The sequence below is a fragment of the Macaca thibetana genome, chromosome 3 (genome assembly GCF_024542745.1).
Source record: "Macaca thibetana thibetana isolate TM-01 chromosome 3, ASM2454274v1, whole genome shotgun sequence".
NCBI lineage: Eukaryota > Metazoa > Chordata > Mammalia > Primates > Cercopithecidae > Macaca > Macaca thibetana.
The window spans coordinates 137280075-137305598 of record NC_065580.1 but is presented as its reverse complement, the minus strand read 5'-3'; the positions used below and the strand labels follow the sequence as shown (position 1 = coordinate 137305598).

Below are 25524 nucleotides of genomic sequence, written 5' to 3'. Positions count from 1 at the left end.
CGTGCATGAAAGCATTCTTTCCATTTGCAAGGAACAGAGTCCTTTAATTTGGGGCTCATACATAACTATACCATAATCACAGCAAGCGAAGTTGGGAAGAGGGCCCGGATGAAATGTGTTTGTGGTGCCTGCTGGCCAGTCTCTGGCTTCCCTTCCTGTGAAGGCCTTGCCAGTCCAGTGGCCCCGGCCTGAACTGTGGCACTGAGCTGCTGCACGGTCAGCTGCCGACCAGCCCAGCGCTCAGATGTCTTGGGCCGATCTCTCGGCCGTCACTGGTGGTGGGAAAGGGCAGGTCCACTGCTCTGGGGCGATGTGGGGTTGCCCGGCAGGCTGTGATAGGAGAGGAGGTGGAATGGTTTGCCTGAGCCTTGTGCATGTGGGAAGAGGCAAGATCTTGGGCATTGCACTACAGAGCTGGATCAGGTGTTCGGCAGCTTAAGACATTAGGCAGTTGGTGCAGGGGCCCGAGGGGCTGGGTGTCTGGGAGAGGGGTGAGGCTTGGGGCCTGAGGATCCAAGCCCTGCAGTGGGGTCTCCTGCAGGTGTCAGATTCCAGGCCTCGAGTGTGGCCTCTGGGCCTGTTATCAGGGAGTAAGGCCTGGATGTTTTCCACTGTATGGCAGGAGACAGGTCTGAGGAAGTTGAAGGTCCAGGGTGGGGTTGAGGCTGAGTTGGGATCCTCGCCTCTGAGCCCTTCCTCTTAGTGCCACATCTATTCATCCTCAAGTTCTAAGACTGCGACACTGCAGATGGCAAGAAGTCTAGAGCAGCCAGGCCAGGCACAACCTGTGGTCCCAGCTCCGTGGGAGGCTGAGGTGGGAGGCCAGCTTGGGCAACAGCGAGGACCCTCCTAAGGTTTTCCCCCAGGAGACCTGGGGAAGAAACCTAGAACAGAGGCCTGGTACAGATACAAATGTTTATTCTACATAAAAATTTCACAAAATGGGCAGCTGGTTGTACCAAGACCTTTGGTGAAGGGGTTGGGGGGAATCGCTGTTCAAGAAGGCAACACGGACGGTCACAGTCACTGGGCAGGAGTAAAGCCGAGGGAGGGTGGGGCACACGGACACGGCCCCATCTCCTGCTGCATGCACTCGCATGCATCTCCCTGCCTGTCCACGAGGGAGGGGGTGCTGGGGCGGGGGCACATTTCCCATGAGAAGCCCCAAGGTGGTGAGGAGGACGAGGTAGCCCTCCCTGGCTGGCTGCCGAATACTGCATCCGGGACACCTGACACCCACGTGGCACGTCGATGGGGGATGGCAAGGGCAGGATGAGACTGCAGGCCTGAAATGACATCTGACTTCCCAGAGCGCAAGACAGCAGGGGCCACCATCCCAAACATGCAACGCTGGCTCGAGGGCCTGACAGCAGCCTGCTCTGCCTCCCTGGCTGCTGGGGTGGCTGGAGATGGGGCACCAACCAGCCCCTTCCAGAGGGACACCCTGGGGTCAGGCCCAGCCCAAGGGGTTGCTCCTGGGGCTGGAGGAATGTCGGAAGGGAAGCTGAGGCCCAGGACCCGATGGACATTGCCCCTAGGCAGGGGAGGGAGCCTGGAGCCATGGCAGCCTGAGTCTCCCTGGCAGTGATCAGCGATTGAGGCTCAGAGCTGGGCTGTCCCTCACGGCCACCTCTCCCCTAACCTGAAAAGCAGCACCATGTGGCCAGCTAGTCCCCACCCCTCAGGGCTCTGCTTGTGGGGACAGCTGGAGAGGCCAGAGGACAGGGCAGGTCAGTTGGAGGCGAGGTTAGGGTCCCCAGGGAAGAGGAGAACCCGGTCCCACCGAGTTACTGAAGGCAAGGATGGCCTGTGTCACCCTGGCGGCCCTGCCTGGGTCTGCCCCTCGCTGCACACACTGTGTCCCGCCCCGCTGGCTGCCTCCCTCTGCCTCTTCCATACAGACGCACACAGAGATCATGCACACGACACGGGGCGGGGACGGAGGGCCCATGGCAGAGAAGGGAGCATGAGGGCCAGGAGGGAGGGTGCTCTGAGCCAGAGGCGGGGGTTGGGAGGGCAGCCCAGCCAAGTAGCAGCAGCCAGGGCCTCCTCAGAGTGGCCCACCCGGAGTGGAGTGGCAGTTTGGGTGGCTTCTAGGCGAAGATGCCCCCGACAGTGGAGGCGATGACGATGCCCAGGATCACACAGCAGATGATGATCATGATTTTCTTCTGTGTGGGGAGCGGGCAGGAGAGGCCTCAGACAGTGGTGGTGTCAGGTGGGGTGGGACTACGGCGAAGGCTGAGGGCTGGACAGTCGCCGGGGATCCAAGCAGGGGAAGGTGATGGCCTCGAGGGGGCTGTCATGGGGAGCTCCCGAGAGCAGGGAGAGAGGTGAGATGGGGAGGGATGTAGGATGGTTGGGAGTCCCTAATGGGTGCTGGGGCATGGGCTTGGGCAGGGCTGGGCTACTGACCCGGCGCGCCTTGCTCTGGTACTTGACGGCTTTCTTGGTGTCAGACACGGCCCTCTCCACGTAGTCTACCGCGTGTTCCACGTTGTACTCGATCCTGTCAATCATCTCCCCCTGTGGGGCGGGGGGCACCCGAGCTCCAGAGGGCCCCCTCCTCAGGGTTGGGTTGGGGCTCGGGGCAGGACTTCAGGAAAACACCCTGAGGCCAGAGAGAAAAAGGGGGCATGAGGAGGATGGGGTACAGCTTCTCATCTGGCCCAGGCACCCTGGGCGGGCTGTTAGAGGGCCAGGCAGGCTCCCCAAGGCAGCTCCCACGTCTCCCCGCAGAGCAGCAATCCTGGGGGTAGAGCTGGCCATGCAGTCTCAGCTGAGGGTTGGCGACCATGCAGAGAACAGTCAGAGAGGTGGCAGTGTCAGGCAGAGGAAGGTGGGAGCAGGAGTGGGTGTGCTAGAGTCTGGGCCTGCCCTGGCCATAGCTCCTGAGGTGGCCATGGGTGAGCCTCCCCACACCCACATCCTCAGGCATGACGGCTCCATCCAGCTCTGTCTGCTGTCTGGGGTCTTCAGTCTTTTAAGAACTTGAGGTCAGGAGTTTGAGACCATCCTGGCCAACATGGTGAAACCCTGACTCTACTAAAAATACAAAAATTAGCTAGGCATGATGGTACGCATCCGTAGTTTCAGCTACTCGGGAGGCTGAGGCAGGAGAATCAGTTGAATCCGGGAGGCAGAGGTTGCAGTGAGCCGAAATCCCGCCACTGCACTCCAGCCTGGCGACAGAGCCAGACTCTCTCTCAAACAAAAACAAAAAACAAAACAAAACAAAACAAAAAAAACCCTGCCCAGCCCCACAGCCCTCTTGAGTCCTGTGATCTGGTCCCATGATACCCCAGAGGCCAATCTGACCATGACACTGCCCCACAAGACTCCTAGGGCGTGTCTCCCTCTCCAAGTCCATCAGTTGCCTTCACTGGCGTCCACGTCACTGTGGTCTGTTTCTCACCAGATGGCGGCAGCAGCAGCCTCCTGACGGCCTCCCTGCTTCCTAACCAAGGTCACGTCACTCCCATACTTAAAACATTCCAACCTGGCTGGGTGCTGTGGCTCACATCTATGATCCCAGCACTTTGGGAGGCTGAGGTGGGAGGATCACTTGAGCCCAGGAGTTCCGAGACCAGCCTGGGCAACACAGCAAGATCCCATCTTTTGCTAAAACAAAAAAAAAAACAACCCAAATCCCCTCCAATCTAGAAGAGACTGCAAATTCCTCAGCACACTGCCTGCCAAGGCCCCGTCCACCTCGTCTCCAGCTTCATCTCAATTCCGACCACTCCTTGTGCCCCAGCACCATGGACCTTCTTTTTCTGTTCCTGAAATAAGTCTGGGTCTTGCTGGGCTTGGGACCTTAGTGTTGCTGGGGCCAGCTCTTCATCTTCCACTGTGAAGTCTTCACAGCTGGCTCCTTTTCACCGTTTTCTGGCATCAGTTCAAATGCCCCTTCCTGAGAGGCCTTCCTTGACCACTCACTCCAACAAAGGCAGCCGCCCCGTCGTGGGCACAGTGTTACTCCGAGTGTAACTTTGGAACCATAGTGGCTGCGGCACCACCCTTGAGCTTGTCAGACAGGTATCTTCCCGGCCTTCCCTCACCTGCCAGACTCTGGGACAGGGACCTGGAAACTTCTAAGTCCTCCAGGTGACTCATTCAAGTTTGAGCCCCACTGAAGAACCTTCCATTTGTTCTTTGGCAGCCCTTTTGCCCAAAAGCTATTCACTCCAGGAAGCAGGTCCCTCAGCTGTCCTGGTCACTGGGGAAATGCATGGCCCACAGTGGCCCCATGAGGAAACAGTAGGGGAATGAGAGATGACGGGGTGTAGGGGGTGGGGCCATGCAGGGCCTGGGGTCTTTGAAGGTCAAGCAGAGCCATGCAGAGGACAGGGACCTTCAGGTGGGCAGGGTCCTGGCGGCAGTTTCAACAGCGGGTGATTGGTTACCTGAGAACTTGGTCTCTCCCCGGCAGGGCAGCGTGTCGGGCAGAAAGGGTGAGGTTAGTGCAGCCCTGGGTGCTGGTGTGGGCTGGAGTGGAGGGCAGGGGGCCCAGCGCTCACCTGGCTCTCCACAAGCATGGCCATGTCCATGAACATGTCGTGCAGCTCACGGATGCTGTTCTCCAGCTTGATGATCTCGCTGTGCCGCGTCTCAATTTCGCTCAGAGCCTGCTTCGAGATGCTGGAGTCCATGATGATCTGGGGGTGGGAGCAGGGGGCTGGGACCCAGAGGCTTGCTGAGGGGCAGGGCAGAGGGCCGACGGGGAGGGCAGAGCTGCTCCGGAAGGGGACCCGAGGCTTCCTCCCCAGCCACAGCCCTGCCTGCCTTGCTACCTGGCTCTGCCACCTGCTAGCTGTTATGTAATTTCTCTGCGACCCAATCTCCTACCTGTAACCTGCGGCTAGTGACACTCTCCACCTGTGCTGGCCACAGAGCGAGTGCTCAGTGACAGTCCTTACCACCAGCGTTTTGCAGAGCCTAAGTTGACTGCCCCGTGGACCCAGGCCTGGAACCGCCTTTCTCCCATCCCTTCCCCCCACACTGAATGTGACTGCTCCCCCGCTCTCTCCTGGAACTCACAACCCCAAGCCTGCCTCGAACACCTATGTGCCACCTCCTTCAGGGAGCACCCCTGCCCGGCTTCACGTGAACACGGAGATGGCCAAATGTCCTCCAGGAGGGGAAAAGGGCCCACGGATAAGAGGAGAAGCCCCTGGCGGCCGGCGAAAGGAAGTGGGTCCAATTGGGAGGCATCAGGAGACAGGGGTCTTGAGTCCACCTTTGCCACAGACATTTATGTGACCTCAGCCTTGTGTTTTCCCCTCTCTGGGACTCCTCCTGCCTTAAAACCTGCCTTACAAGGGGTCTGTGTCCACATACTGTCCAGACCCTGCACTAGGGGTCATGAACGTGGGTAACATGGTGAGGGGATCATGGCAGGAGGGGTGGGGCCCACACTCACCCCAGATGCAAAGATGGCGGGGTTCCCACTCTCCAGCATGTCCTCCAGCTCCTCACTGGTCGTGGTCCTGCCGGCTGCAAGCGAGTGGGGTCACACTGAGCCCAGCCCTCTCCGGGGAGTTCAGCAGCAGCATCGGGCCCCGCCCCCTACAGTCCCAGGCCCGGGCTCCCCCCAGCCCCAGGCCCCCGCCTCTCCAGCCCCTAACTCAGCGGCTGCCTCGGGCCCCGCCCCTCGGGCCCCTAACTAAGCAGCAGCCTCGGGCCCCGCCCCTCCACGCCTCGCCCACTCCAGGTACCGCCCCCAGCTCACTGAGGCAGCCCCAGGCCCCGCCCCCAGCTCACTGATCTCCAGCTGCCTCTGGATACGGCCCTTGCAGCGCTCGCGGTAGTCGGACTGCGTGGCGTTGTACTCCGACATGACCTCCACAAACTTTCTGGACAGCGTGGAGTGCTGGGGGCCCGAGATGCAGGTGCAGGGATCAGGCCCCGCGGGGACCGACCCAGAGTCTCAGGTGCCCGCCCACCTTAGACTCCCGACCGCACCTGTGTCTTCCGGATCCTCAGGTCAGCAGAGGAGCGGTTCAGGCCTTCCTCTTGCTCGATGGACTGCTCGATGCCTGGGGGCACAGGTGGGTGCTGAGTCAAAACCAGCCCCCTTTACCCCCGCCCCCGACCCGCACATCCTGCATCTGTTCACCTCCCCACATCTCCTAGGGTATGTGTGTGGCCTGTGGCTGGTGGGGTCAGTGCCAGGCACTGATGGAGGAGGGGCCTACAGAGGCCCTTCCAGCTGTGACGCTGTGTGGTGTGTGCACGTGTGTAAATGCACACCCACTCCAAGCTCTGAGTGTGTGTGAGGTCTGGCAGCTCCGGCCACTCTGTGCCTGGGTACCGCTCCCTTTCTGCTCAGAGAGGCTGTGTACGAGGGGCCGTGCCCACAGCGGGGAGAGCCAGGGGGCCCCTGCTGCAGGGCATGTGGCCCCAAGGCCTTGGCACTCACGGGGTGTACGTGTCCGTTCACCCAGCATACGGGGCTTCTGCGTGAGACCAGGAAGTGCTGGCCACTTCTTTAACCCTCTTTAGCAGAGGTGAGGGGCAGTGCCCGTCCAGAGTGGAGCCCTCCCTCGACAAAGCCTCGGGCGGGTGTGTCCCCAGGCCCAACCCAGAGCCTGGCACCAACGGGCCTTGCCAAGTAGCTGTTGAGTGAATGGGCACATGACGCCACCCTCAGAAAGGAAAGCAAGATCCGGCGCACCCCCTCAGGGTGAGCAAAACCCCATGGGCTCCCCAGAGGAAGCAGGCCTAGAATGCCCCCCACCCACCCCCAGACAAGCCTGACTCACTCTTTAACTTGGAACGAACTTTGTTTGCTGTCTTCTTTATGTCGGACATGAGTTCTTCCAGCTCCTCCTTCGTCTCTGGGGAGGTAGAAAGGGTGGGGGCGGCCCCCTAGGCTCTGCCGGGGACTGATGTGCAGACTCAGCCTCCAGCACAGGGGGCCCAATGGGGGCTCTGGGTAGATCCCGGTTCTCCCCTGCTCCCCTGGCTAAGGCTCTGCCTGCCCCCTCCCTAATTCTGGGCCAGGGATGCACCAGCTGCAGCCTCACCCCCTCTTGTGCTGTCTTCGGAGGAGCCTCCCTTCCTCCTTTGCCGGCGCCCCCACCCCCTGGAGATAACAGATGGGTCTAAATTTAAGGCAGAAATAATTGTGGAGCAGCTGGCGATGCTGGAGTTGGCACCGGGAACAGTGACTTGATGCTTGCTGGAGTTGAAGTTGGGGGGGTGCGCGGTGCGGGCTCACCTGGTGTTACCTGGTGGCTCAGGAGGGTAGGCAGCCAGCCAGGGAGCTGACAGGGGGCCATCCTGCACTCCCTGAGTTGCAGGCTCAAACACTCTGGGTGGGGCAGACCTTGCCGTTCCCACAAAGCTGCGCCTCCCGGGGTGCTAAGTGCCCGGTGGGTGGAAGGGGGCAAGGGGTGGATGGCCTGGGTGGGCGCTGATGTGGGCCCTGAGGTCCAAAGAGGTGGGCATAGTCGGCCCTGGCCGTGGCAGGTAGCTGGGGCCCTGGTGAAATTGGAGGAGGGTGGTGGCATAGTGTTTTGTGACCCTTGTTCCAACTAGAACCATCTCCCTAAAGCTGGCAGAGGTCATGGGGGTGCCCAGCTTGCCCCCCTGCCTGAGAGGAGCTGGCTGGAAAAGTGGGGCATGACAGCTGCCTCCCCTGGGGGTGCTCCTGGCAACACCCCAGTCTCAGGACACCCCCAGGACTCCGCCCCAGGAGAAGCTGGGACTGAGCTCCGGCTGTCACCTTCCCACCCACCCCTCTGCTTGCCTCTGGGGCTGGGGTTTGTCCTAGAGGGGACAGGGAGGGGTATCGAGAGTGGCTATTAGGAAGGCCCCAGATGGGGTCACCTCCCAAGTGGAATGCGGTGGGGTGGAGCGGGGAAGTGGGGGTTCCGAGGCGCGGAGGAGGGCGCCTCATCCGTAGGAACAAAGGAAAAGTCGGTTACCAGCTGCTCTGACGTCTCAGCCTCTTTTGCTCAGACCCAAAATAGCCCAGGCCGGATGGCAGCCCCCAGAGGAGGCAGAGCCCGCCTTGCCCAGGAGAGCCCCCCACTCACTGCCATCTTTCCTCGAGACTTCTTAACTCTGTACCGCCTGTGCCCTAGAACCCCCAACATGAGCCCCCTCCCCTTAGCAAGAGCCTGGGACTGCTCAGCTCACGGGTGGTGACTCAGAACCAGTCCCTATGACTGTGCATGACACCGCAGCAGGAGACGGTGCAGGAGGTGGCCTGCACGACCCAAGGTGTGGAGGAGACAGCTCTGCTGCCCCATGCCCACCCCACCTGCCAGCAGCGAGAGGCCCGCTCCCCTGCTCTTCAGAGCCCTCCGTCCCACCCCACAGTCAGCCACCTCCTGACCCTGAGCAGGAACAGCCCACACAGGGACACACGGTGACCCAGATACCTCTGGGCGCAGAGACATCCGTCTCATGCTGCCATCCAACAAATCTCTAGGGCGAGGAGCGCAGCATGGTGAGCCCTGGGCATCCCTCTCTCCTCCTGCCCTTCCTGAGGCAGTCCACCCTGCTCCCACCTGACCCATTTTGCCTTCTGAGGGCGGGGCACTGGCTTAGTTGGTGTGGCATTGACCTGGGTTCATGCACAATTTGGGGCTGTGGAAAGATTTACTCTGGGTTCTTGAAGATGCCAGTGGGCTTGGGGGTGAGGGGTCCCAGACCGGGAGGCCGTGCTGGAGGCGAGAAGAAAATCTGACCTCAGGCACCTGCGTGGCCAGGGCCTGCCTCCCTCAAACACCTGATGGCTGCATCCCTGGGACTCAGGGTGAGCCCCACTCCAGGGAAGGGCACCTATGCCATAAGCCTGGCACCTCTCAGTGTAGTAACCAACATCTCAACAGGAACGCAAGGACCGGGTTGGGGGAACCTGTCTGGGGCCGGAGCGCAAGCCTGACACACAGGCTCCCAGTGCGGAGGGAGAGGGCTGACTTCCTAGAGCCCTGAGAATGCCCGCCCCGGGGTGCCACGTGGCCAGGTGCCAGGGCTGCCAGCTCCTTCCGGAAGCTCTGCCTGCTTGGCCAGCTTGCCCTCCCACAGCGCTGACGCCTCAGAGCTGCCATCTGCTCCCCTGGGAGGCGAGGGGCGGGGCGGGGCTGGACTGAGAGGCCTTCCTATTGATCACAGACAGCTCCCTCCTTCCCTCCTTCCTTCCCTCGCTCCCAAAAGCCCAGGGCTGCAGCCAGCCCAGTTGCCTTAGAAAAAAGCCAGTTCGGCTGGGCGCAGTGGCTCATGCCTGTAATTCCAGCACTTTGGGAGGCCGAAGCAGGCAGATCACGAGGTCAGGAGATCAAGACCGTCTTGGCCAACATGGTGAAACCCCGTCTCTACTAAAAATACAAAAATTAGCTGGGTGTGGTGGTGGGCACCTGTAATCCCAGCTACTTGGGAGGCTGAGGCAGGGGAATTGCTTGAACCCAGGAGGCAGAGGTTGCAGTGAGCTGAGATCATGCCACTGCACTCCAGCCTGGTGACAGAATAAGACTCTGTCTCAAAAAAAAAAAAAAAAAAAAAAAAAAAAAAAAAAAGCCAGTTTACCTGAGAAAGGTGGGGCCGATCACCTCTCCCATCACCCAGGTCTTCGGGGAGACCTGGTCTGGCCGGCCTGGGACACTGGGTTCTGACCCCCAATTCCAGGCCGGGGACAACTGCATTTCCTAAGGCTTCTCCTGATACTCTCCTGACCCGGGCACTCCTACACCCACCAGCCATGAAGGCTGTTGAGGTCCTGTGAGGCCTCCCTGGCAGCAGCCTCTCCCGGAGGCCTGTGGGGCCTGAAACCTGTCCCCCACCCCATATACTCACTCTCATCGGGGTTGGGGGAGGCCAGGATGGCACTGTGCTTCCGCTTCACCTCCTCCACGTTCTCTGCGATCTTGTCAATGAAGCCTCGAATCTCCTCCACCTGCGGACCAAAGCCGGGTGATCAGGAGGAGGAAATCGGGGGAGAACGCTTCTGGGGCCCAGGCATGGCCTAGAGTAGGGCTGCAGTCAGGGCTCAGGGGGAGGACGGGCCAGGCTCCGGGTGCTGGGGTGCAGTGGGGGTGCGTCCTTCCGACCCGGATGGGGAAGAGTGCGATCCCACATTTAGCTCCGCTCTGAGCTTCCATTTATCACCCACAAAACGGTTCCTTCGTTGGCACCCTGGAGCTGCTGAGCCAGGTGCAGGTGTGAAAGATCCCTGAACCTGGCTCAGAGGTGAGAGTGGCCCCCCAAGGTCTGCTAGTGTGCGGGAAGGGTGGGGTGTGCTGGCTCCCACCTGTTCAAAGAACTCATCCATGAAGCGGTCTCGGTCCACAGTGACAGTGACATCATCATCATCATCGCTGTCCTTGGCCTGTGTGGGGTTGTGCACACATGAACGGACGTATGTACAGGACCTACCTCTACACACACAGGTGCCCAGGGTGCAGCGCCAGGGCCCCACCCCTCCCCCTCTCCCTGGGGGCCTCTGGGCAGGGACAAGAACAGGCCTGGCTGTACCCTCCGCTCCCAGCCACAGTAAGATCTGGCAGACCGCTGGGGACCCGGCACAGAGACAGGGACCTTGCCTGGCACACTGGTGTCAAGGCCAAGTCTCAGCCTCCAGGCCAGGGACTTCCTCCCTTGCCTATCCGCCTGCCCCCTCCCTGCAGCTGGGGAGGCAAGCGAGCCTGGGGCCAGCCGCTCTGTCTGGGCCCTCTGGGTCCCCTAGGCCCCTGGGACAGCTGCCTGGAAAGCGTATTCTCTACTCTTTTGGCCCTGTGGTTTACACACACACACACACACACACACACACACACACACATTTTTAGAGTTGAGGTCTTGCTGTGTCACCTAGGCTAGAGTGCAGTGGTGCAATCACAGCTCACTGCAGCCTTGAACACCTGGGCTCAAGCAATCCTCCCACCTCAGCCTCCCGAGTAGCTGGAATTATAGGTGTGTACAACCACGCCTGGCCCCAGTGGTTTTAATTCAGGTGGAGCCCAGAGGCCCCAAGCTCCCTTTTCAGAGTGGGCCCTGCAAGGGTAGACCTGCCCGCTCTGTCCCAGGCCTGGGCACCACTAAACCCCAGCCCCGACGAGGGATGGATCATATCTCTTAGGAATCTCCTGTCAGTCTTTTTTTTCTTTTTCTTTTCTTTTTTTTTTTTTTGAGACAGAGTCTTGCTCTGTCGCCCAGGCTGGAGTGCAGTGGTGCCACCTCGGCTCACTGTGAGCTCCGTCTCCCAGGTTCATGCCATTCTCCTGCCTCAGCCTCCTGAGTAGCTGGGACTACAGGCACCCACCACCACGCCTGGCTAATTTTTTGTATTTTTAGTAGAGAAGACGTTTCACCGTGTTAGCGAGGATGGTCTTGATCTGCTGACCTCTTGATCTGCCTGCCTCAGCCTCCTAAAGTGCTGGGATTACAGGCGTGAGCCACCGCGCCCAGTTCCTGTCAGTCTTTTTTTAAAAACAGTTTTTTACATTTAATTTTTATTTTTGAAGAGACAGGGTCTCACTGTGTTGCTGGTCTTGAACTCCTGGCCTCAAGCAATCCTCCTGCTTTAGCCTTCCAAAGCACTGGGATTGTAGGTGTGAGCCACTGCACTTGGCCTCCCTGTCAGTCTTGACATTGGACCTTGGTCTGCCTCCTTCCAGTCCCAGACCTAGGCCCAGCAGGCATGGGAGGCAGTCATGTTGCCACTTGGCTCGGGTCCTGCCTTAGGCCTCAGCCACAGGTGCAGGCCCCACCCCACTGCCCCAGGAGCAGCTGTACAAAAGCCGCCCCCATCATGAGGTAGGGGTAATTATACTTCTGACTTCTCGGCATGCCGGGCACAATCATTACTGTCTACCTCACACCATGAGTTGGCCAGGGTCAGCCCACCCTGCTGGCAAAGCCAGGTCTCTCTCTGCAGCCAAGGCAAGGATATCCGGGATAGCCACCCTGGGGCAGGGACTGAGGTCTCTCAGCCTGGGGCTCAGGGCTTGTTCCCACCTCTTTTTTTTTTTTTTGATAGTCTTGCTCTGTCACCCAGGCTGGAGTGCAGTGTCACGATCTTGGCTCACTGCAACCTCCACCTCCTGGGTTCAAGCAATTCTTCTGCCTCAGCCTCCCGAGTAGCTAGGATTACAGGTGCCCGCCACCATGCCCAGCTAATTTTTGTATTTTTAGTAGAGAACGGGGTTTCACTATGTTGGCCAGGCTGGTCTCGAACTCCTGACCTCAGGTGATTCACCCACCTTGGCCTCCCAAAGTGCTGGGATTACAGGCATGAGCCACCGCACCTGGTCTTGTTCCCACCTCATTTCTGAGTGCCTCATGGGAGCGGCCACTGCCTGGCTCGGCCCACCTCGGTGCTCTCTCGTCAGGATGGAGGCAGGCGGAGGTTGAGGGGCTGAGAGAGCTGAGGGGACTCATCAGGCTGGGCCTTGACCTCTCTGGCTCTGTTTACTCTTCTGTGAAATGGGGACAGTGACACCTGGCTGCATGGAGAGAGGGCTGAGAAAGAGTGGGGAAGCAGGGCATGTATGTTTGATTGATGAATGGATTGATTGATTGACTGATTGAGACAGGGTCTCTCTCTGTCACTCAGGCTGCAGTGCAGTGGCATAAACATAACTCACTGCAGCTTCGACCTCCTGGGCTCAGGAGATCCTTTCACCTCAGCCTCCCAAGCTGCTGGGACTGCAGATGCAAGCCACCACACCCAGCTAAGTTTTTGATTTTTTTTTTTTTTTTTTTGTAGAGACAGGGTCCAACTATGTTGCCCAGTCTGGTCTCGAACTCTTGGGCTCAAGTGGTCTTCCCACCTAGGCCTCCCAAAGTGCTGGGAGTACAGGTGTGAGCCACCGCGCCCGGCCTGGGCATGTTCTGTGAGGGGCTGTGCCCCTGGGGCTCACAGCTCCCATGACCTCATCAAAGTGGGGACTCATCGGGAGAGGGGGTAGTTAGGAGCTTTGATAGAGGCGGCTCAGAGGGGCCTCCTCTCTTTAAGATATCACACCACCTCCCTAGCAGCTAAAATAAATCCTCGTTCCCACTCCCCACCGAGTGCCTCAGCTGTCACCAGGTGGCACCCCCTCCCCTACAAAGCTCCCTACAGACACAGAAAATCCAGGAGCCGTTTTCACGCTTCTAGACCGTGACAGGCCTAGGAGTTGAGTCAGAGGAGCCCTCCCTAGGGAAACTGAGGCAGAGTGCTGCCAGGAGGAGCCCAGTTCCTCTTCCTGGGCAGGCTGCCAGGTTGGGAAGTGGCCCCAGGAGCTTCTGCCATCCAGCGTCCTGCCCTCTCAGCCCTGGTGCTCAGAGGATCAGGGTAGATGACAAACGGCAGATGGAGAATGATCCAGCTCCCTTCCCATGGCCAGAGACAAGCGGCACTACCAGCCCCACCGAACCCGTCCTGCACTCAGAGACCCCTGGCCCCTGTCTGGTGCCTCTCTTGACCTCAGCTTGCCCATCTGTGTAATGGGGGCAGATTGTCTCCAGGCATCTGGCCAGCTCTGACCTGCTATCTTCCCCAAAGGCTGAAGGCTGGACCAGGAAGCTTCTCTAACAGAAGGGCTGGCAAGGGAGATGCTCACATCCTCCTCTGGACCCTCCGTCTATGAGGGTGGGGTTGGGGAAAGGGAGACCAGGGCCAGGCTCTGAGGGGGGCTCCCCGGTCAAGTCTACCCTGGAGGTGGCATAGAGATTAGTCCCAAAGCCAGTCGGAGGGTTGAGGGCCTGACCTCTGAGGCATGGTCAAACCAGCCGCGGCTTGGAGCAAAACTAGAGGGGATGGGCCAAGGGGGCCTTTCCTCCCCACATCCTCCTACTTCATTCTTGGGAATTTTCACCCCCAGCTCTGCTCTTTATCCCACTGCCCTCACCTGGGATCAGACCCCACTCCACCACACCTACAACCGGTTCCTGGCCCTACAATCCACCCTCTGCCCCCAGGCTTCCCCCAGGCACATCCCTCTGCCTGGGATGCTGATTCCATGAAGGTGACATTCCCCTCTTCCTCGATGCCACCTCCTTCCACAAGCCTCCCTGTCCCCCCAGATCAGTATCTCGCATCTCGTTCTTCCACACACCATTCACATTCCTATTGGAGCCATGAGTGACTCTCAGGCCCTAAGGGACCTGAAAAGTCCCCCTAGCTTTAGCTTCCAGCCTCAGCTTGCATACCTCCTGTGACGGTGAGCTCACTAGCTTCCCCAAACAGCTCTACCCATCTCAGGCAGCCCTAACTGTTAGAGTCCTTCTCTTTCCTGTGGTTTGGTTCCAGGCCATAAAGAACCTGTGGGTGCTCTCCCTGGGGTGCCCCTGCTATAGATCTGAAGGTGGCATCCACATCCTCCCTAGATTTTTCTTCTCAAGTATTCCTTCCCTTTCAGATCCTTTCCAGGGACCCCAAATTACAGCCCCTGCCCAAGACTTGTTCCACTGCGCCTCTGTCTCCTGTCGTACAGCACACAAACTGAATCTGCTGCTGACTATGGTCTGGGCGATGCTAAAGATCTGGCCCATCCCCTCCCTCTTTCTATATGATCTACCTCTATTAATACAGCCAGCGATCAGATAAGTGATCAGGTAGCGGTTCCTGTCAAGAAAAGCCCCAAGCCCTTCCCAACTACTGTCTGTGGAGTGGATTTGGGGTTCGAGTAAAGGACTTTTTTCCTGTTTCTTCATTTGTTCCGATGCTTATTTCAGTTTGTGGGATTCTGATGGCTCCTGACTCTGTTGCCCCCTGCATCCTCATCCACATCCAAGCCAGAGCCTGGTGGCAACATTCTAGAGATGTCCTCCAAATTAACTCTGGCATGTAATCGGTTCTCATTGGACATGGAATAAACTGATAAGGATGCGGGATGGCAGAGCCCTATTGCCATCCTCACCTCCTCTGTTTCCCAGCCCAGACACGCTCTTGACCAAAATGTAACTAGGTGATGTGGCTATCCTGGCATGCCGTCTTCCTGGTGTCTTGGGCTGGCCAGGGTGACCACTGTATACATAAAGCGGCCAGGCATGATGGCTCACACGTAATCTCAGCAGTTTGGGAGGCTGAGATGGAAGGATTACTTGAGTCCAGGAGTTTGAGACCAGCCAGGGCAACATAGCGAGACCCCATCTCTACCAAAAAATACAAAAAGTAGCTGGGCGTGGTGCCATGCATCTGTAATCACAACTACTCAGGAGGCTGAGGTGGGAGGACTGCTTGAGCCCTGGAGGTCGAGGTTGCAGTGAGCTATGATTGTGCCATTGCACTCCAGCCTAGGTGACAGAGCAAGACCCTGTCTTTAAAAAAAAAAAAAGCAGACACCCAGATTTCTGTGGAATAATTAGGGCCCAGCTCCCTTGGGGATCTACCAATGCGTTCTGAGCATCAGTTACAGCTCTGGAGAGGGGGCTGGATTGGAGTTGGGGACTTGGAACCCTCCGCTGTGCAGGTGGCAGCTGGAACTGTGGGGCACAAACGCAAAGGCCCAAGTGTCTTATAGACGGATGTGCCCAGATATCATACGGGCACCTTGCCTGCCTCCTGGCCAAGACCAGGCTCCACCTGTTTTGCCAGAGTCGCCTCCTCTGAACTGCCTAGCGCAGAACCCCAAGGTGCTCCAGGGCCCCCAAGCCGGAAACCTAGGACATCTGCCATCTTCCTCCTCTTCTCCCATCCAACCAACATCCAATTTGTCCTGGCACTTTTTTTTTTCTTATTTTTTCTTATTTTTTTTGACACAGAATCTCTCTCTGTTGCCCAGGCTGCAATGCAGTAGCGCAGTCTCGGCTTACTGCAACCTCCGCCTCCCAGGTTCAAGCAATTCTCCTGCCTCAGCCTCCCAAGTAGCTGGGATTACAGGCACCCGCACCACACCCACTTAGTTTTTGTATTTTTAGTAGAGATGGGGTTTCACTATGTTGGCCAGGCTGGTCTTGAATTCCTAACCTCAGGTGATCCGCCTCCCTCGGCCTCCCAAAGTGCTAGGATTACAGGCATGAGCCACCGCGCCCAGCCCTTTTTTTTTTTTTTGAGACAGGATCTCGCTTTGTTGTCCACACTGGAGATCATAGCTCACTGCAACCTTGATCTCCCAGGCTCAAGCAATCCTCCAGCCTCAGCCTCCAGAGTAGCTGGGACTACAGGTGTCTGCCACCACACCTGGCTAATTTTAAATTTTTGTAGAGATGGTTGTCTCACTATGTTGCTCAGGCTGGTCTCGAACTCCTGAGCTCAAGCCGTCTTCCCGCCTCAGCCACCCAAGTAGTTGGTACTACAGGTGTGAGCCCCCAAGCCCAGCTAACATCCTAGTGTTTTTTTGTTCTGCATTCAGCAGTTCTCAAAGCTGGGTGAGCACCAGAATCCTTTGGGGGGATTTAAGAAAAAGAAAAAACAAAAACAAACAAACAAAAAACAGCTTCCAGGGATCTATCCCAAAGAGACTGAATCAAAATGTATAGGGGTAGCCGGTTGCAGTGGCTCTCACGCCTGTAATCCCAGCACTCTGGAAGGCCAAGGTGGGTGGATCACCTGAGGTCAAGAGTTCAAGACCAGACTGGTTAACATGGCAAAACCCCATCTCTACTAAAAATACAAAAATTAGCCGGGTATGGTGGTGCATGCCTGTAATCCCAGTTACTCAGGAGGGTGAGGCAGGAGAATCACTTGAACCTGGGAGGTGGAGGTTGCAGTGAGCCGAAATCGTGCCACTGCACTCCAGCTTGGGCAACAGAGCGAGACTCTGTCTCAACAACAACAACAAAAAAATTGGCCAGGTGCAGTGGCTTACACCTGTAATCCCAGCACTTTGGGAGGCCAAGGCGGGCAGATCAGGAGGTCAAGAGATCAAGGCCATCCTGGCCAACATGGCGAAACCCCGTCTCTACTAAAAATACAAAAATTAGCCGGGCATGGTGGCGCACACTTGTAGTCTCAGCTACTCAGGAGGCTGAGGCAGGAGAATCACTTGAACCTGGGAGGTGGAGGCTGCAGTGAGCTGAGATCGCACTACTGCACTTCAGCCTGCCGACAGTGTGAGACTCCGTCTCAAACAAACAAAAAAACAGCAACAAAAAAATCACCACCTCCAACCAGAAAGGCTGGGATGGAGTGCTTCCTTACCTCCCTACCATGGAGACTGCTAGGAAGACCAGAACTTGCTGGAACCACGGGGAGCTGGATGCCCTGAGCTTCCCCTGGCAGAGGCGGGGCAGCCCTGGTGGTCTCTCCTAGCAGAGACTCCAGGATTCCAGGACACCCTCCTGGATGCAACAGTCTGACTCCTCCAAGAGGCGCAGAGGCCAGGCAGCCTCCAGGCCTATCCCAGGGGAGCCATCAGGCCGGCGAGGTTGATTCATCACTGCTGAGCACGGTGGCTGTTGTCTGCCTCAAGCGCTATTTTTTTCCCTTCTTCTTTTAAATGACTAATCAAAGTCAATATCACTAGTGCAGAGAGGCCCGAAGCTGAGTCAGGGGTGTGCGAGAGGCCAAGCTGGGTCTCCAGGAAAGACGGCTGTGCAATCTGAGTCTCCTCACCCTGTCCCCAGCCTCCAGGTCTGTGTACACCAGCTCCCCGCCCTGCAGAGTCTGCCCCTTCACAGGGCCCCAGAGCGGCTCAGGGAGGCAGCTTCAGGCCATGGAAGGGGCCAGGCTCTGCCCCCACAGGCTGCGTGGCCTCAGATAAACACCTGGCCCTTTCTGGACCTGTTTTCTGACCTGTAAGATAGGAGGTTGAACTACATGGTCCCAGGAAGCCATTCCATCTGCACCCCAGATGAAAGTGTACCCAAATGCATCGTTCATGCTGGGAAACCCCCGGGAGGTAATGGAGGAAGGACTGGGGGAGCCTTGTCTGACTCCTGTTCTTACACCCTCATGCCTGCCACTCTGCAAGGCAGGTAACACTGGCTCCATTCTGCAGATGAGGAAGTGAGCAGAGGGAGATTAAGGATGAACCTGCCCGGTGTTGCCTCCCAACCGCCAGACTCTTCCCAGCAACGAGAGAGAGAAAGGGAACTGGTGGGCAAAGCAGGGCCCTGGGCCTCCCCATCCAGGCCTGCCTGGTGAATTGGGCCCTCATGGGCTGCTCCAGTGAGTTGGACCCCAGTCTAGACCTCAAGGCAACTCAGGGGGCCCCAGACACCAGCTGTCAGGACCACCTGCTATTCTCTCCTGGTTGGGCATTCCAACCTCTCTGCCTTCACTAAGCTGTCCCCTCCTTTGGATCACCATCTCTCCTCCTGTTCAAATCCAGCTCCTGCTCCTGGGCTATCCCAGGGTCTCTTCTTCCAGGAAGCCTTCCAGGATTGTACTGCTCCAACTCTCCCTCCTTGCTACGTCCTCAGCCTCCTGCAACAGGTCCCATGTGTCTGTCCCACATGACCTGGTACATAGACAAACACCGTTCTGGGCCCAGGGAGGGACAGGTCAGCTCTGCAAAGTCCCCAGGAAGAAAATCAGGGAGTCTCTGAGTTGAGGGGAGGAGGCAGCTACAGCCCAAGTAGGGCTCCCTGGGGATGCCCTAACCCAAAAGTCTCTCCCTGGCTGTGTGATCCTGGCCCTGTCTTCGGTCTCTCTTTGCCACCTGTAACCTGCAAATGACCTTTCTGATCTCTGAGGGCCTGCAACAGCATTGAGGCCTCCTGGCTAGTCCCCAGTGACCCCCTTCACTCCCCATCTGCAGAGGGAGAGGTAGGAGCTGGAGAAGGCTGGAGAAGGCTGGAGGGCTGGGCCGGGCCTGCAGAGTGAGGAAACGCGCCAGCTCTTTCCCCAAGTGTGACTTTTATAAATAAGCTCCCTTCGCCTCCTTCCAAATGTGGTGGCGTTGGGTGGGGGAGAAGGAGAAAGAAGAGGGAGGAGGAGGAGGAAGAGGGAGGGAGGGAGGGCTGGGAGCAGTGCATAGCCGCTGTCCCCAGCACCATCTCTGTTCAGCCCAGCCCAGCCGGCCCCAGTGCAGCCCAGTCTAGCCCAGTCCAGCCCAGTCCAGCTCAGCCAGTGCTGGCCTCTTCCTTCCTGGGGATTCTGGGCTGAACATTCTGACTCCTGGGGTTTCAGGTCTCCTACAAATGCGGAGCTGGAGTTAGGAGACCTGTGGTCCCGCCTCTTCCCTGGAGAAACTAAATTCTAGGCTTTCCCATCCCCACTTCACAGATGGGAACCGAACCCCAGGTCCAGAGGGAAAGCAGCCCTGTGGGAATGGCGGCCCCACCAAGACTGACTGTCTCATCCCACCCCGTGTGGGCTCCTGCCAGCCGTCCTCCTGTCTGCTAGAAAGCCCTCCCTGGGCAGGGCCACCCAGCAATGGGTACAGCCTCCCCGGGCTCTGAATGCCTTCTGTGAGGAGGGTGGGGGCGTCTGGAGCGGAAGCCTCAGACCATTCAAACCAAAGCCTGGCTTCACCATCTAATCAGGGGGCGAGGAGATAGTAACAGAGACAGACATCAGAGCAAAAAGATCTGGGTTCAAACGCTTCACAACCCCAGCTCCACTGGCTGTCCCCCAGTGCCAGCCAGGCCTGAGTCTATCTTCAGGGATGAGGCAAAGCCCTTTTCTACCACCCCTCCCTCTAGCAGGCAAGCTGCGTCTCCTTTGTGCCTCAGTTTCCCCTTCAGCTAGGGGGATGAAGGCTGACATGCCAGAGGCTGTTATCCTATGTAAGGGCCCATGGTTCCCCTGACCACTTGGTTCCCACACATACCCTCGCGTAACCTACCAGGCGCCCAAACATCAGCAAATTACACCACACAGTCATCCACCACCAGGAAAACACTCATTCTGACTCAACGGAGCTCAGGAAACTTGAGGGCAACCACAGGGGCCGCGGGGGAAGTGTTTAGAGTCCATATGCGACTTGAGGGACCATCTTCTTCCTTTGAAACCTCATGGGGTTTACCCCAGGGGCCGGGCGCTGGGCCAGGAATAGCAGGTCTGGAGGCAAAGTGTAGGCTGTGGTACCAGAGCAAGTCAGGGAGATGAAAGCAGGAGAGCCCAGGTCCCGGTTCCAGGATGCCCAGGAGGCAACCATGACATAATGGGGCAGACAGGCTCCAACTCAGGGAGCCTCTGGGTAGAGGAGACAAGCCGTGGGGTCAAACACCCAAAGGACACTTGACATTTTCCACAGGAGGGGACCTCAGGGTTCTAGTTCCTAGCTGAGGGCGCAGGGTTGGGGTGGGGTTGGGGAGGCTCCCGGGGATCAGCAGGCAGGGCTGCCAGCCAGGTGGCCAGCCAGGGGACCAGATGACCAGATGAGACTCAATCTAGTCTTGAGCCTTGATCCCCCCCGCCCCACGGGACACACCCAGGAAGGCTTCATTTCCGTCACTGTCCTCCACTCCCGGTCACCATTCTCCTGGGCTCCTCATTCCTAAGGGCAGAGGCCAGGGGAAGGGGACCCACGCAGGCTGCCGGGGTCTCTGGGCTGGGAGAGGGTGGGCTCTGACTCAGAACATTTGTGCATCCTCCTACTTCCCTCAAACCCCGCCCCAGGAGCCACACCCCAGGGGTTTCTGAGATACAGGTGGAAAAATAGATTCAAGTCTCAAGGAACCCTGAAGGGTCTGAAACGCCAGCCAGGGCTGCCCGGAAGCCCGAAGGTGGACAGGGGGACCGGTGGCGGGTGTGACCGCCCCCCATCCCCAGACCTGGGGCGGGCAGTGGATCCCTACCGCGACCTAGCGGAGGGGGAGCCACAGGTGATGGGAGCCACAGGTGACCAGGGTGGCATGAGGAGGCCGCCCCCACCCGACGGCCAGGTTTCCGCAGCGCGCCCCGCAGCGGGGGCCCCGCTCAGGGGACCGGCCCTGGCCCACCGCGGTCCCCTCATCTGTCTACACCAAGGGGGTTCCCACCGCTGTCCCCTCGTCTGTCTACACCGAGAGGGGACGAGAGGTCAGAGATGAGGGACAGTGGGGGGGCCAGAGACAGGGCCTGCTCTGCGGGAGGGGGAAGAGGTCCCGCCACCGAAACCCCATCATACCCTCTGAACCCCCCAAATCAAGGGGGCCCCGAAAAGTTTATCCAGGACTCCGGACTCCAGCCGACCGTCCACTTGTCAGTGCGGCCGAGCTCACGCGAGCCCGTGACCCCGAGTGGGTCCGAGGGGCGGAACCCGGAGGGGGGTCAGGGTCCCCGGCTCGCCCCGCTCCCTCCAGCCGCGGCTGGGGGGGCAGGAGTGGCCGCCCCCCTGGCCGCGGGAGCCGGGCTGGGAGTATTCGGCGCGTTGGCGCGGGCGGCGGGCGGCCGCGCGCGGGGGCCGGACTCACCGTGCGGAGCTCCTGGGTTCGGTCCTTCATGCTCCCGGGAGTGGCAGCGGCGCCGGCTGCAGCCGTGTGAGCCCCGCATGCGCGACGGCCGCCCCGCGGCTGCGCAGCACCAGCCCGGCCCCGCCCCGGCCCCCGGGACGCCGGCTCCGCCCCACCCCGCCCGAGCCCCGCCCATACCCCGCCCCGACCCCGCCCCACCCCACAAGAGCAGCCCCGTGGGGGTCGAAGCCCTGGGGTCTCCTCCTGGACGTTCCGCACGGGTGATCGCTCCCGGGCATGGGTCCCCAGAGACCCTGCTGCCTCCTCTGCCCCAGCTCCGTCTCATTTTTTATTATTTTTTGAGACAGGGTCTCGCTCTGTCGCCCAGGCTGGAGTGCAGTGGTGCAACCATAGTTCACTGCAGCCTTGAGCTCCTGGGCTCAGGCAGTCCTCCCGCCTCAGCCTCCTGGGTAGTTGGGACTACAGTTGCTCGCCACTACTCCTGAATAATTTTCAAATATTTTGTAGAGACAGAGTCTTGCTGTGTTACCCAGGCTGGTCTCGAACTTCTGGCCTCAAGTGATCCTCCCTCCTCTCAAAGCTCTGAGATTATAGGCGTGAGCCACCGTGCCCGGCTTCCAGCCTCTTCCCTAGTTAGCTGCTCAACATTCCTGTCCCAGAATCTGGTCCTCATCCCCAGATCCCTTCACTTCCCCAGAATTTGCTGGAGGTTGTAACTCCCTCCTTCATTTCATTCCCTTGGGACCTCCTGCACTCCCTTCTGTTCCCCAGCCAAAAACCTCCCGGAGAGTTCCAGCCTGGGAGCCTCCACCCTTCCCCCTTGCTCCCATCATCCAGTTGGGACTCAGGCACTGGCTCCTTCTTTCTCTAGGATTTCTCAGTTCGCAGCTCTGATGCTGTGTGACCCACCCCTTTTTCCTGCAGGATGCAGGAACTCCTCTATTTTATTTATTTATTTATTTATGAGATGGAGTTCTGCTCTTGTTGCCCAGGCTGGAGTGCAGTGGCGCGATCTCGGCTCACTGCAACCTCCGCCTCCTGAGTTCAAGTGATTCTCCTGCTTCAGCCTCCCAAGTAGCTGGGATTACAGGTGCCTGCCACCACGCCTGGCTAATTTTTTGTATTTTTAGTAGAGATGGGGTTTCGCCATGTTGGGTAGGCTGGTCTCGAACTCCTGACATTGTGATCCGCCTGCCTCGGCCTTCCAAAGTGCTGGGATTACAGGCGTGAGCCACTACACCCAGACTTTTTTTTTTTTTTTTTTTGAGATGGAGTCTCTCTCTATTGCCCAGGCTGGAGTGCAGTGGCACGATCTTGGCTCACTGCAACCTCCGCCTCCCGGGTTCAAGCAATTCCTCTGCCTCAGCCTCCCGAGTAGCTGAGATTACAGGCACCCGCCACCACACCTGACTAATTTTTTTGTATTTTTGGTAGAGACGGGATTTCACCATGTTGGCCAGGCTGGTTTCAACCTCCTGACCTCGATCTGCCCGCCTCAGCCTCCCAGAGTGCTGGGATTACAGGTGTGAGCCACTGTACCCAGTCAGGAACTCCTCTGTCTTTGGGAAAGAGATGTGAATTTTAGCCCCCTCTCCTTCTCCTTTCCCTGCATCCCCAGTCCTGAGCTCTGGCTCTGGGCCTGAGGTTCTATTTTCTCTTTTTTCATTTTTGTAGAGACGGGTTCTCCTCGTGTTGCCCAGGCTGGTCTCGAAGTCCTGGCCTCAAGCGGTCCTCCTGGCTTGGCCTTCCAAAGCACTGGGATTGTGCTTGGCCAAGGTAGGTTCTATTTTCTGTCTAGAAGCCTGGGGCCTGGCTTCCTCTAGGACTCATGGGAAAACCTGTGGAGGAGTGGGAGTGGGGGGGGCCAGTCAACAGCAGATGTTCTTTTGAAGGTCCCTGCCAGCATCTTGTTGCAACAGTGGTCTCGCACACACCCCCATAAGCCCGCTGTGCCCTCTACCACCCCCAGCTGTCACTTCTGTGGCCCACACCCTCTTGACCCTAAGCCAAGCACACCCCTTCCCTTACCCAGGACTGCCAAAGCATTGGAGCTCTGGAGCCAATCCAGCCCCCTGCTGCCCAGTGTGTCTGGGCCTGGCACCTCTCCCAGACTATGGGCACAGGTTAGCTGGCTGCCAGGCAAGCTAGGGACACTGTTCCAGCTTTCCTTTCTTCCCTGGAAAATCTGGCCCAAGACGGTCCGATATGGCCTGGCAGGGGGGACAGCCACACCCCCTTCCAGTTGTCCCGGCTTCAACTTTGGGTGCCCCACAGAATGGGCATTGATGGGGTCCCATTTGACATAGGAAAAGCAAGGATGTAAGTGCTAGAGGAACTTGCCCAGAGATGACAAGTGACAGAGGAGGCTGCCTGACTCCTGGTCTAGCCTGCAGGGTGAGTCAGTGGGGTGGGTCACACGTATGTCCCCGGAGCCCAGTGTCTGGCCCCGTGGGGAGAGGGCAGGAGAGGGAGGCTCAGCTCCTGCCCTCTGAGAGCCCTGGTGTCACACCAAGCATCACTCATTGAGATGCATATTAAATAGTAGCATGAAAAATGAATAAAGAAATAAATGTGGCCAGGCACAGTGGCTCATGCCCATAATCCAGCAGTTCAGGAGGCCAAGGATGGAGGATTGCTTGAGGCCAGGAGTTTAAGACCAGCCTGGGCAACATAGCGAGACTTTATCTCTAAAAAAAAAAAAAAGAACCTGTGCCTTTCACTTCACTCTCTTTTGTTTGTTTGTTTGTTTGTTTGTTTGTTTTTGAGGCTGAGTCTCATTCTCTCGCCCAGGCTGCAGTGCAGTGGTGCAATCTAGGCCCACTGCAACCTCCACTTCCCATGTTCAACTTATTTTCCTGCCTCAGCTTCTTGAGCAGCTGGGATTACAGGCACCCGCCACTACTCCCGGCTAATTTTTGTATTTGTAGTAGAGATGGAGCTTCACCGTGTTGGTCAGGCTGGTCTTGAACTCCTGACCTCAAATGATCCACCTGCCTCGGCCTCCCAAAGTGCTGGGATTAAGGTGTGAGCCCCTGTGCCCGGCTTTTATTTTTATTTTTATTTTTGAGATGGGGTCTCACTCTGTTGTCCAGGCTGGAGTCCATGGCACAATCTCAGCTCGCTGCAACCTCCACCTCCCAGGTTCAAGCGAACCTCCCTCCTCAGCCTCCTGAGTAGCTGGGACTACAGGCATGAGCCACCACTCCTGGCTAATCTCTGTATTTTGGTAGAGATGGGGTTTCGTCATATTGCCCAGGCTGGTCTCGAACTCCTGGACTCAAGCGATCTACCCGCTTCCCAATGTGCTGGAATTACAGGCATGAGACACTGCACCTGGCCTTGCCCTTCACTTTAAACTCTGCTTTTCTGCTAAGTATTTTCCTCATTTAATCATTCATTCATTCATCAAACATTAAATGGGAAACCGTGCTCTGGGGCCACTGTTCTGCACTCAAGACGTTCCCACTGCAGTTGGGGAGACAGACATGGTTTTAGCAGGTTAGGGAACCAGAGTGGCTTCCCAGAGGTGGTGACATTCGAACAGGTTCTTGCAGTGGGATTGCAGCAGGGAGTGGACAAAGGAACGACGCTGGGGCAGGGCTGGGGGTGGGGAGCTCTCAAAATGGAGCACTCTACTGGGAGCCCCTCAGGAGCCTGCTGTGGCACTCTGGTGGGAATGGGTAGACATAGGTGGGGGATGAGCCCAAGGAGGGAGGAGGCCTTGGATGCTAAACTATTGTGCAGACAAGGGAAGCCCATTGAGGGCCAGATTATCATTCCTTTATTTATTTATTTAGAGACTGAGTTTCACTCTTGTCGCCCAGGCTGGAGTAAAATGGCACAATCTTGGGCCACGGCAACTTCCACCTCCCGGGTTCAAGCAATTCTCCTGCCTCAGCCTCCCAGATAGCTGGGATTACAGGCATGAGCCACCACATCCGGCTAATTTTTTTGTATTTTTAGTAGAGATGGGGTTTCTCTATGTTGGCCAGGCTGGTCTCGAACTCCTAACCTCAGGTGATCCACCCACCTCAGCCTCCCAAAGTGCTGGGATTATAGGCATGAGCTACCATGCCCAGCCTTCATTCCTTTATTTAAAAAGTATTTATTAGGCTGAGTGTGGTGGTGGCTCAGTAATCCCAGCACTTTGGGAGGTGCTGGGTAATCCCAGCACTTTGGGAGGCTGAGGCAGGAGGATTGCTTGAGGTTGGAAGTTCAAGATCAACCTGGGCAACACAGGGAGACCCCCGTCTCTAGAGAAAAATCTTTTTCTGAAAATTAGCTGAGCATGGTGGTGCACACCTCTACTCT

General features: G+C 57.9%; 1 protein-coding gene across 2 annotated transcripts; it reads right to left on the bottom strand.

The window, feature by feature from the left end:
• Positions 1-901: 901 nt before the first annotated feature.
• Positions 902-21340, bottom strand: STX1A (syntaxin 1A). Of its 2 annotated transcripts, XM_050783787.1 has the most exons (10): positions 21214-21340; positions 10259-10336; positions 9805-9904; positions 6765-6839; positions 5965-6038; positions 5764-5872; positions 5423-5496; positions 4521-4658; positions 2416-2526; positions 902-2171 (listed from the first exon to the last, which is right to left on the bottom strand). In XM_050783787.1, the coding sequence occupies exons 1-10, from the start codon at positions 21241-21243 to the stop codon at positions 2094-2096; spliced, it is 867 nt and encodes a 288-aa protein (XP_050639744.1). In that variant the 5' UTR covers positions 21244-21340; the 3' UTR covers positions 902-2093. The 2 variants fall into 2 exon arrangements, with proteins under 2 accessions (XP_050639744.1, XP_050639743.1); XM_050783786.1 differs by lacking the exon at positions 902-2171 and having other exon boundaries at positions 2416-2611; positions 21214-21288.
• Between the last annotated feature and the right edge of the window lie 4184 nt (positions 21341-25524).

Coding starts and splice junctions, on each gene's coding strand:
- STX1A (XM_050783787.1), bottom strand. CDS start 21,243: ATGAAGGACCGAACCCAGGAGCTCCGCACG. Junction 5,497..5,763: donor CCAGAGGCAGCTGGAGATCA/GTGAGCTGGGGG, acceptor ACTCGCTTGCAG/CCGGCAGGACCACGACCAGT. Junction 2,172..2,415: donor ACCAGAGCAAGGCGCGCCGG/GTCAGTAGCCCA, acceptor CTCCCCACACAG/AAGAAAATCATGATCATCAT.